At 43.7% G+C, this 12,329-nt stretch overlaps 1 protein-coding gene across 1 annotated transcript; it reads right to left on the reverse strand.

Annotated features, from left to right (window-relative positions):
* Positions 1 to 1,319: 1,319 nt before the first annotated feature.
* Positions 1,320 to 12,115, reverse strand: LOC119377053 (tubulin-specific chaperone D-like). The gene is made up of 4 exons (XM_037646677.2): positions 11,937 to 12,115; positions 7,124 to 7,319; positions 5,062 to 5,300; positions 1,320 to 1,721 (listed from the first exon to the last, which is right to left on the reverse strand). The coding sequence occupies exons 1-4, from the start codon at positions 12,020 to 12,022 to the stop codon at positions 1,415 to 1,417; spliced, it is 828 nt and encodes a 275-aa protein (XP_037502605.1). The 5' UTR covers positions 12,023 to 12,115; the 3' UTR covers positions 1,320 to 1,414.
* Between the last annotated feature and the right edge of the window lie 214 nt (positions 12,116 to 12,329).

A 12,329-nucleotide genomic window follows, 5' to 3' on the forward strand; every position in this document is an offset into this window, starting at 1 on the left:
ATAAGGTACACAAAACGCAGCGCTATATATATATTCGTGTGACATTCCAATACATATATATATATATATATATATATATATATATATATATATTGGAATGTCACACGAAGAACGGCAAGCAGCTCAAAACTTGCAACGAGCTGCTCAAGCACAAAGGACGCACGAAAAGAACACACACAGGACGAACGCGAACTATCAGCGATCACAGCTCGACACTTGCAGCGCGCTGCTCAAACACAAGGAATGATGCTGGAAAAGAACGCACAGGTATACACAGGTCGAGCGCGAACTGCCGCAGTTGTTTCTTTGCGTTTGAGCAGCGCGCTGCAAGTGTCGACTATACACAACCACCTGGCCCCTACTTCGGCTCTTTTAGCTAGCATCTTACTCCTTTCGCAAACGCGGCCGCTGCAGTAAGCGAAGTGACCGTGCTTCAACGCTTTGCGGTGAAAGCACGACTTACAAACCTCGCCCCTCACGATATAAGCGCGCGAGCACAGGCGACTAAGCCCTGTAGGTCAAAGTACCATCCCAACTGGGGCTAGACACAAGCTGGGCGACGGCATTTAAAGCGCGCCCTTTGTGCCCTCTCGCGGGTGATGGTGAACACGCTGAAGCTCCTACGATCTTTGCGCAACGCCAGCGGTAAGTAGTGTATGTAAATAGCTTGCCGTTAGTGAAATAGAGGACGTATGCTGCGTGGCGGAATTGTCTATCGCAGCGCGCTGTGTAGCCAGGGATCGCAGGTTCGAATATATATATATATATATATATTATATATATATATATATATAATATATATATATATATATATATATATATATATATATATATATATATATATATATATATATATATATGTATATATATACATATATATATATATATATATATATATATATATATATATATATATATATATATATATATATATATATATATATATATATATATATATATATATATATATATAATATATATATAGATATACCTTTACATGGTTAACCTCCCTGCCTTCTATATTTCTGCTTCCTTCCTTCCTTCTATACCTTTACAACTTCCAGTGCCTCGCTACCTATCAAAAAGCGCTGTTGTCTTCCGAGACTGTTGCACATTACCTAGTTTTCTGCATATCAGTTTTCAGACCTACCGTTCTGCTTCCCTTGTCCAATTCAGTAATCATGCTTTTTGCCACCACTGAAATGTGGCCACCATAACCGGTAATTGAAACCACAGCATCATGCTTAGCAGCGTGAGACCGTAGTGATTAAGCACGCACGGTGGGTTACGTTGCATACGTTCACGTCACCACACACTGATGACATGTCCGAAGTATTATTTATTAAATAAATAATAGAAACCTCACAATCATTACAGAATATGTGAGAAGCCAAGTAATGGGCGCAGTTGTTCACTAGCTGTCGCTGTCCATCTCAAACAGACTCCTCAGCCTTTTAACGGGGATGCCAAAATCGGTGTCGTCCCAGCGGGCCTCTGAGAGAAGCCTGCAAGCCTCCTCAAGCTTTTCTTCATCTTCCAGAACTGGGTACAGCAAGAGAGATTCGCACAGCCGGAGCGCAGTTGCCATGCGCACTTTGCTCCAACGATGCTCCAGAAACTGAAAGAGCTTGACGAGAACTTTCTTCCTGACGTTTCCTTCAAACTGGATCCAGGTGGCAAGAAAGCTTGACAAGGCCTCGAGTTTCTGAAAAGACTTTGACCTAAAGTGAAAAGAATAGACGTTACGACACTTGAGAACATTATTATTTGTTTTTATATATTTTATAATACCTCTAAAGGTCACTGAAGGGACATTACATGGGGGAGCAGACACATGAAGCAAACTGACGTTCCCTTACACAATGTCAGACAAGATTATGCAAAATAACAAAACCGAGCTAAACACACAAATAAAACAAAATACAAAATACCTTGAGCAAATAAAAATTAGAGGAGACATACAAAAATGACAGCAGCAGGCTTCTGTGAATTCAAACACTTTCTCTGTGCATACCAAACACCCATCTGACTGATTCAAATCACTTCATCTAACAAAGAAAGAAAGAAACATTTACCATAAAATTCGAGCAAGCACCCCCCTCCCTTTTCGGGGAGATTTGAGATATCCGCCAATGACCAAGCAAGCACCCCCTCCCCCACCCCCAATCTCCCCTCCCGCCATTATCAATGTTTCATTCACTGTTTTTATTCGCTTAACGAGGGCGAATAATGACAGTGAATGCATGCGTATTCAATAAGGCATTTTGCAGGAAGCACTCGCGGCTCTTCCGCCGCCATCTATAATTTTGACCTGACCTGTGACCGAGCAAGGCCCCCCATCCCTTCAGGTCTTGTCAGATTTGAAGGGGCCGCAGGGGGGAGGGGGTTGCTTGGGATTTTACGGTATAGTACTATTTGAGCCACGGTATACAAAACAAACACACCTCATTTAGCCATTATATTTTTGTAATGAATAATACTGTCGACGACAAACTTATTTGCAAGGCAGATGTAAGTTTGCTTGACAAGGTTCAGAACTTTATTATTGCTATAAAGCCAGTGAAAGATAAACACCTTTCCTAGAGACATCCGGTAACTCATGTATGGAGTTAACCTAATGGAACTTATGTACACTCTTTGCAACTACTACAGGGAACAACTAATGGGCATTCAAACTGGTATTTCAGTAAATATGTAAGTCCCACCTCACTTACTGCTATATTCACTTTACAGGGGTCTGAGGTTTAGGAATTCACTAAAGGAGCTATCTATGTTTCAGAAGATGAAGAAAAAGAAAAGTGGCATCTTGACATTGCTGATGCAAAACCAGTTAACACGCTAATGGTACTATTGATAGCTTAGCCATTATTGAGCCATACGTAGTACAATAACTATCAATACTACCATAGACCCTGTCGGTAATGCACAATCACTAGACATACCTCTTGTCTAACATTCCTACATAAACTTGACATCATTTCGCTGCTCTAGATTGCACTGACCTGAGTTTTACTGAAAGTCAGTTACCACAAAATTGCTGGCAATATATTGCTGTAAAAGAGTTATAAACTGTTGGTGCTAATAGACAGTTATAGTTTAGCGTTAGCGTGATAGCGGGGGTTAAGGGAATAGCGTTACCGTGCAGCAAACGTTGGTTGCGGAAAGAGTGTTTTAGTTTAGCGGGATAGCGTTTACGTGCCCAAGCCGGGACGGTGGCGCCACCTAGCGAAGGCTGAATGCATTAAAAAAAGTGAAAAGAACAAAACCGAGAATGCTCGCCTGTGTCCCCGCACGATGCAATATTACTCCTCTTTTTGGTGAAAACAAAAGTAAATAAATATGGACCAAGCACCAAAAGCGAAAATTTTCATGTTGCAGACTTGTTTACACCGATCTTCTAGATAGGCCTAGGGACGTTCGAAATGGGAAGCGATCTCAAAAACTACGCCAAGTTATCCGCAATACCGTGTCGTCGAAGCTACCTGAAGGCAAGCGAAGCCATTTCGCACAGTCGTTTGCTACGAAAGAAGTGGATCCGTCCACATCAACGCTAAATTCAGTTCGAAGCGGGCGTCCAAAACCGCCGCCATGTTTTACATACACTACGTTAACCACGCAAACACGGTAACGCTAAATCTGAAAAATAGCCTGCGTACGGTAAACGCTACGGGTCGTTTACGGTACTGCGCATGCGCACTTCGATCCCGCTATTCTGGTAAGCCCGCTATTCCGTTAAACCCGCTAAACTATAACTGTCTATTAATAGCAATCTACTGCAATACTACTGAGAGTATTATCAGTGGTTTTGTGGTGAAGTATTGTAATACTTTTAACAGTCTTTTTTACATTATTCATAGCTTTAAAACATTACCTGTGTCATCTACAGTACATGCACTGATAATTTCAAATTGCTACTTTGAATATAGATGTGGTGTTATCAAATCACGTGGACCAACATTTGTTCATCATCTTATATCAGTGACCATTTCTTACTGTCTCCTTGCGGTTGTTTCAACCAATGCTCGCAAGCAAGTGGCATATTGGAGCCAAGCACCAAACCCCTTCTTCTAAAAGTGTCATCATTGCAACTCTCAGTTACATTATTCTTGTGTGTGTTTCTTTTTCGATTTGGTGATTCTGGGCACTCTGCTCTTCAAGAGGATCCCAAGGTTGTTCATTTATTAACTTCTGGGGTTTTACATCCCAAAACCACGACATGATTGCTAGAGACACCGTAGCGGAGGGCTCCGGAAATTTCGACCCCCTGGGGTTCTTTAACGTGCACCTAAACCTAAGCACACGAGCCTCTAGCATTTCACCTCCATCGACATGCAGCCGCTGCGGCCGGGATTCGATCCCACGACCTCCGGGTCAGCAGTCAAGCACCATAACCACTAGACCACCACAGCGGGTGGCCTGTCACCGCGGTGGCAAAGACGCAAGCAAGAAATTATGAATTTTTTAATGCACAGTGACTAGTCTTCGCAAAATAAATTTTGTGAATGCTGTGCAAAAAAAAAAACCATTGTAATCGCATCTGCTTTCTGTGAAGCTATCAGCTGCATTCACCTTCTACTGCTTCGAGTTGCTCAAAAGAGGGTGCATGCAAATAGTACTGAACCTTCGCACATCTTTTTCAGTAAATGCAATTCTTTTTGACGAACTAATTTCTTCAGTATTTTGCAGAGTTGTTTATCAAGTGTCTACTGTGCACATAAAAATTTTTCTCATCCGAAGTTGGAGAAAGTTCGCGGTATGTCTTATACAAAGGCACATGAACTGATGTCCCTTTGTGTGGAACTGATGAGAACTGATAAACATCAAAATCGCGTCGATAGTTACTCATAAGGCATATCAGCAACCATATTGGTATTTCTATATGCCATCTACCGCTGCCACGAATATCAGCCAGTGTTAGTTACTGTTTCATCTCCACTATCTCTTTGCATTTATTGGGGACCATGAACATCGAAAAAACCTCTGTGAACCCCTCAGAAGAAAGACCTCTGATGCATCTTGTGTAAGTATTCAGGGACGCTGTCTGAAGATGCCAAAACTTACCTGTGTGCTTTAAGCCAGGCCTCCCGCTGCAGCACCTCAGTAAATTCAGGTGGAGCTCCTGCGAAGGCACCAGAAACTGCGAGGTGGTCCATGGCTTTGAGATACTTCGCCAGTGCCCTGTTCACGAATGCTTGGTCTCTTAACAGTCCAGTGAGGAATCCATACACCGACTCTCCAAGTGTGCGGTCCTGTCTGACAGTGCCAAAGAACGACAGCAGAGTTTCCTTGCCAAAAATGAACTGTAAAAAGAAAAAAAAAACGCAATGCAGCTCCACTACTGTGAAACCTGAGGAAGTGCGCAGCACAGGCACCTAGCGATTCCCGTTCGTAGAGTTCCGACTGCTCCATTCACCAAACCGTCAATGACACCACTTTTTCCTCCTCAAATGCTTCTTTCTCCGTGGCATGAGCATCTCAATAGACAGTTATAGTTTAACGGGTTTAGCGGAATAGCGGGCTTAGCAGAATAGCGGGATCGAAGTGAACATGCACAGTACACTAAAAATCCCATAGTGTTTACCGTACGCACGCTATTTTTCAGATTTAGCATTAGCGTGTTTGCGTGGTTAACGTAGTACACGTAAAACATGGCGGCGGTTTTGGACGCCCGCTTCGAACTGAATTTAGCGCTGATGTGGATGTATCCACTTCTTTCGTAGCAAACGACTGTGCGAAATGGCTTCACTTGCCTTCAGGTAGCTTCGACGACAGAGTATTACGGATAACTTAGCATAGTTTTTGAGATCGCTTCCCATTTTGAACGTCCCTAGGCCTAACTAGAAGATCGGTGTAAACAAGTCTGCAACATGAAAATTTTCACTTATGGTGCATAGTTCATATTTATTTACTTTTATTGTCACTAAAAAAAAAAGTAGTAATATTGCTGCACGCGGGAATACAAGCGAGCATTCTCGGTTTTGTTCTTTTCACTTTTTTTTAACGCATTCACCCTTCGCTAGGTGGTGCCACCGTCCCAGCTTGGGCACGTAAACGCCATCGCGCTAAACAAAAATACACTTTCCGCAACCAAAGTTTGCGGCACGGTAACGCTATTTCCTTAACCCCTGCTATCACGCTAATGCTAAACTATAACTGTCTGATGTTCACGCCTTGTGGTCTCATGTAGGCATCACTGTCGAAGCTGCACTCGCGCACCCCTTCGTAATGCAAAGTGGTAGCAAAGTGTATGACCAGCAAATTCATAATATAATCAAAGTTTAATTATAGGTTCATTCATTTTGCCCACACCACTCTGAACCCTTTCCAACAGGGAGCGAGAAGTTAAGAAATTGTGCAGCTTGAGTACACAGGTGCAGACACAATGCAACAATAGAAACAAACAGAGAGATGCCAGCATGGTCACATGTCTCTGCTTAATGCACTCTGTTCACTAAGTTTGAGATGTCCCAAACCACACGTGCAGTCGATTTCTGAGGTGTAAAGACACCCTGCATTGTGTAGACACAAATGATGTGCACAGATGGGATTCAAACACTGCCTATGCTAGCATGTTGAGTCGTCAGCTGTGCTACTGCTTTGTACCTGCACGTTTGCACCAAGCCAGCACCATTGTCAGCGGGGATGATGAAAATCGTGAACCGGTCCTACCCATTTCCTGTCCCTTTTAAAGTGAACGGTGTGGTTCAGAGGATGCCACTGCTGCTCCAGAGAGCGGAACGAATGACAGGCTGCAGCACCTTGTAAGTTGGTTCAGGTGGTGCACGAGAATCAAACGGACCCAATAAATGAACCCAGTGATGTGTGTGTCGCTTGCCTCCATTGTTGGAATGTTAAAACGTGAATGTGAATATATTTTGCATGGTTTAAGGCAACTATGACCACATGCTTCGAAACTCAGTAGTTGATGTCGAATATCAATCGCTCTCCTTTGGTCAGTTTTCCCAGTTCCCACTGCTGCATTATATGCCAGTTCGTCATCACAATAAAAATATTAAGGATACACAACCTTTTTGACTCTTTCCCTCTCCACTATTATTTTCCTTAAATATATATATACCCTGCAAGGGCTACCAAAATTAGTGGCTATACCAGATTAACTTACGAATTGATCGGACATGCCGCCCACACTGACGAGGAAGCCCTTGAGCAGGGGCTCGCGGTATGAGTCAAGCATCAGCATCTGGCTCCAGTAGGGGAATGTCTCCTTGGCGTGCCGAAGGTTGATAATGCTACACAGGTTGGCAGGCAGGATCTTGCGTGCTTCATCTCGGTGGGGAACGTATGGAATGTCAGGCACACTGCAATGATCGAAACAAGAAAATGGGTTGTATGAGTGCGCAAGGAACCAGCGCGTCGCCCCACTTAGCACATTTACTTGGCCCTAAAGGGCTATTCACATGGGAGAGAAATCCTGCTCCCCACTGGTAGGAGAGTCCACCAATGCAGTTTCAATCACACCACTGTCAGGTGATGTGGCCCCTCAGAGCTCCCCGAAGGCAAATCGCGAGCTGGGCTAGTTGGTGGTTGTTCGTAGTGGAATAACTTACAGTGCAACACAGTTAGAAAATGGAGAGAAGAAAAGAAGGACACCGGTGCTGATGTCCTACAGCGCTTGCGTCCTTCTCTTTTCCTCTCCGTTTTCTAACTGCATTGTGCTGCAAGTTATCCCACGATGAACACCCCGAGGGGACGGGGGTGTGTCTGTCTGAGAGCTACAAATGCTCCCGATGCAATGAAAGGCATCTAGCATTCACATGTGAAAGTGATAGGCTTTGCTGGTTGATGGAAGAAAGGCTCACCAGAAATAACATGAAGGATGGCTCTGCCATTATACCCAGGAGTTACCTGTATGAATACGCTAAAACCTCTATAATTCAAACTGCGTTATGAAGGAATGATGACTTTTGAGGGCTCATTTTTCTTTGTTAAACACAATATTAATGAGAACTAACAGAAAATAATGCCAAGGAAAGTATAGGGGATGTTATTTGTAATAATTAGGATATAAATGTGAAGAAAGTAAAGTAGACGAAAAGATAACTTGCCGCTGGCAGGGACCGAACCTGCGACTTTCGAATAATGCGTCCGATGCTCTACCATTGAGCTACGGCAGCAGTCATCCTCCTGTCCACTTTATGGGGTATATATGTGAATTTAATCCTGGGAGTGCTATTCAGTGCCGATCGCAGCCATGGCAGCGAGTGTAGAACACTCTTTTTCTGCCTTTTGGCGTTACGTAGCACATGATCTCTTTACAAGCTGGCAGCTGACCAATAATCCCTCGCATACTACCTGAAGGCATCAAGTCTGCCAGAACGAGACCCTCGCTATGAATGAAGGAAAGATGACATTTGAGGGTTCGTTTTTCTTTGTCAAACACAATATTAATGAGAACTAGCAGACAATAATGCCAAGGAAAGTATAGGGGATGTTATTTATACGAAATCCCACTTAAATTGGGGGAAGTCCTGCAGTTCTGCATCTTCTCATGCAAATTTGGATGAATAATTTGAAGCAACAACCTTCACCAGCTTGGTTAATTCAACAATCTTGGGTGTCATGTGGCAATACTTTATACCAATTTCACTGCGAACCCGGGGAAACAATGGCCATTTGGAGGCACAAGGCAATGACACATAGCCATGCGGATGACTGATAGATGAAGTGCCCCAGCCTCCTTAATGCCGGTAGAAAGAGAAATGGCCCAAGTATGCCTCGCGGGCAGCTAGGATGCAAGCCCATGGAGAAGTGCTTCACTGCACCACAGCAATCATACCCGAGTTCTTCAGTCATATGAGTTGCAAAAATCCCCATAGGCTTCACGCATAAAAATCCGGACAGACACGTCATTGGCCAAAATCGCAGAGGTGTGCTGACCTTGGCGTGCCCTGTAGGCAAAAAAAAAACTAATATACAGCAGACTCTCAGTACAAGAAAATCTCTTGAATGGAACTGCTGCTTAAATGAAAGAACTGCCTCTAATATGATTTGTTTTGTGCTTGTCTTCTGCACTCCTATTCATCTCTCAGTAAACGAAACTCCTGTTAAACGGTACATATTTTCCTGGTCCCTTCTGGTTCCACTTAACAAGTCTACTGTAGATGCCATTTTCTTTGGCTTTGCATCGCAGAAGACTGCATGCATGGTGAGGCGACCAGTGGGTTTATGTTTGCCATTTACTTTTTGCAGATGACACTAGGGCCATAGAACTCAACACACATATTTTGAAAGTGCTTTTTTTTTGCCCAACTCTACTCTTGCCATGGTAAATCACACAACAATCACGCAGACCGTAGCGATGAAGCGTGTTTTCTGTTGTCGTTCCCAGGTGGCACGTCAGTTTGCTATCCTCCGCAAACTTCTCCATGGGCAGGTCCGGGTTTTAGAAAGCAGTTTCTCAACTCCTATTATTGAAGAACTCTGGGTCATTCATCACACGCGGACAACATGTCACCTGCTCCTTGCAGCATCAACAGCGTGCCGTGACACGACAAATTACCCAATGTTCCTGCATGCCTGCAACATCAGTGTGCACCAGTGTGCTTGCAACATCAATGTGCACCATGCTAGCCTTCATAGTTTCTTTCTTGTGTTGTGCACTGTGGCATCGCCTGTTCTGCCCATTGACAGCCACCATCTTGGCATTCTTCAAAAGCTCAGTTTTACTTTTCTGGTCCAAGCATCCTCGCATATGATGGCCACATAGTAGAATGAAAGAAAAGAAAAATAATAAAGGCTGGTCTGAAGAAATTCACGATGTATGTGGACCTTTGATTGGCTGTTGTTCCGACAACATGTGTGCTGATTCCAAATATCTACTGGATTTTTTACAATCACTTTTACTATGCCTCATGGATGCATCAGATATGGGCACTTAGGCCAATTTATGTTACCTCATGCCTGGAGCAGCATATGCATTTCACAAACATACAGAATTCATTCATCCAATAGTAAGTTCATGTTTTCTTGGTTTTGCCTGTGTTTTGATGACATGAATTCCGTGTGACCCAACTATTTCACGCACTGGTAAGTCTTCTAACAGAAAATACATACTCCACTTTCACAAAGCTTCTAATATACCGCCTGATCTGGTGCAATTTGTAAAAATTTTAATGACCCTCAAATGTCCATTTTTTGCTTGACCTGTAACATTTGGAAATAGTTTTTCCCGCACCATTGAAGTAATCTTATTATTACGCATTGTTTTGCAATGTGTGCATAAAATATGCTGATGATGATGATGGTGATAACGATGAACCCAAAGAGAGTGGTGGCCTTTAGTAAAGCATGACCTTTAAAATTTTTCTTAAACGCTATGAAATAAGAGGTTCATTTGATTCACCTTCACCAATCCAAACTAGCTTACGGCAGCACGTCACATAGCCAAGATCTTTTTTCGGGGGGTGGGGGTGGGGGGGGCCAAGGCCTAATTGTTCGAAAGAAAGTCTTTCCATGGCAAAAAGAAAAAAAAAGTTGCCCGGCAATATAGAAGGCTGAATGAATATCGAGGGGTGGCACCTTGCCCCCCCCCCCCCCTGCCTACGTGCCTGGCTTACAGCAGTGCATGAGAAGTTTAAAAACTGTGCAGCTCGAATTCAGTGGTGCATGCACAGTGCGACACCAGAAACGTATGACAAGGTGACAACATAATGCAGGCCTTACCGTATTTACACGATTGTAAGTCGACATGAATGTAGGTCAACCCCCTCCAAACAGAACGGCAAAAAAAAAACACATGAGCGCATTTCATAAAGGAAATTTATTTATGCAGTCTAACTATACGTTGACTGAATCCATAGTTGCAGTCAACGCCCGTCCTGTCACGCACTTCTCTGTCCTGTCCTCGTAAAAAGTAGCGCTGAAATATTTTAAGTAGGAATGTGTCACCAACTAGCCCCGCAACGTGTTTTGTAAAGTCAAGACGAAAAAACACGAAGTCCGGTGCGCGAAGCTGGCTTTACGGCAGTACTTCACAGCCATGTAGGGAAGCTAGTTTCGCAACAGTGCGTGGGGATCATATTTAGAAAATTTTCCGCGAATCGTTGCTGATAGCGCTGGTTATACACAAGAAAATACGGTATATGTTACAGGTAGAGCCGGAATGCAAAGGTAATGTCGTAACCATGCCACAGCTTCCCTGATTTCTCCTTTGTCCCGCCAAAACTGACGCTACTAGTTTCTGTTTCGATTGTAAGTCAGCCCCCCAACTTCGGATTTCAAATTCAGGTAAAATGGGCAGACATACAATAGTGTCAATACGGTACTTTTGTTTGCCTTATGTATGCCATCCACATAACTTTGAGATGGCTAACCACCAGAAACAAACGACGAGGTGCCGTCACAGTGGAGGCCTTATTTTTGCCTGTGCCGTCCACGTACACTTTGAGAGGTGGCTAGCCGCACATATGGACAGTTTATGAAGCGTGAACACACCGCAAATTGCATAGAAACAGTAGACGCACATACAACTCCTACACCTGAATGCTGCATCTCAGCTGTGCTGCTAATTCACACGTGCACAACTGCACCAAGTCTGCGCTGCCACCAAAGAGGGCGCAGGAAAACCGTGAAGCAGCACCACATTTCACCTGCACCTTTTGAAACGAACGGCATGGTTCAGAGAATGCCACTGCTGCACTGCTGAAACAAATGGCAAGGTGCGGCATATCGTGAACTGGTTCACACGGTGCAGGTGAATCGAACGGACCTAAGCTGTGGCCATGTGTCTTTGCAAGTAAAAGATTTTCTCTATGGCTAAGACATTTCCCAGGCATAGAACAATGCTTCCAAGTGTTCCAGAAGGGTAATCTAGGATAAAGGTAAATCATTGTTAGCACATCTTCAAAGGCTGCATTCAAAGCAAGTCTGATGAGATATTTGTGAAAATGAATTACTAGTGCAGCACGTGGTCTTACTTGTACAGCAGCTCAACGAAAGTCGTTATCGCCAGGCGGCACACATTATCCACAGGCTCCACACTCTGTTGAGCTAAGGCACACATTAAGGACTTCACCTGTGCTTCAGGAACGGAACTGGGTGCTACTGATGCAAGGTAGCAGATGAGCTCCTGCAATGCACATAGTTAAGGAATTAGCTGTGTTTGGAATAAAAGTGACAACAATGACAAGTGCAAGAAAATTAAGCATTGCTACAGACAAAGCAACCAAAGATTTCAATTCTGGCATCAAGTTCTCCCCTCACAGGCTGATTCAAATGTCGAAGGTCGTCAGCTCGCTCATTAGAGCAGCCACAGGTGTTTTTGGTGAAGCACATGTTACCAACGGTGACGTCATCCAGATGCCAAACGT

The sequence above is a fragment of the Rhipicephalus sanguineus genome, unplaced genomic scaffold (assembly GCF_013339695.2).
Source record: "Rhipicephalus sanguineus isolate Rsan-2018 unplaced genomic scaffold, BIME_Rsan_1.4 Seq332, whole genome shotgun sequence".
In the NCBI taxonomy this organism is placed as follows: domain Eukaryota; kingdom Metazoa; phylum Arthropoda; class Arachnida; order Ixodida; family Ixodidae; genus Rhipicephalus; species Rhipicephalus sanguineus.

Excerpts from the sequence above, each read along its gene's own strand:
- LOC119377053 (XM_037646677.2), bottom strand. The coding sequence starts at position 12,022 with ATGTGTGCCTTAGCTCAACAGAGTGTGGAGCCTGTGGATAATGTGTGC. Across the intron at positions 7,320-11,936 it reads TTCGTTGAGCTGCTGTACAA|TGTGCCTGACATTCCATACG; the intron begins GTAAGACCACGT and ends CGATCATTGCAG. Across the intron at positions 1,722-5,061 it reads GCCTGGCTTAAAGCACACAG|GTCAAAGTCTTTTCAGAAAC; the intron begins GTAAGTTTTGGC and ends TTTTCACTTTAG.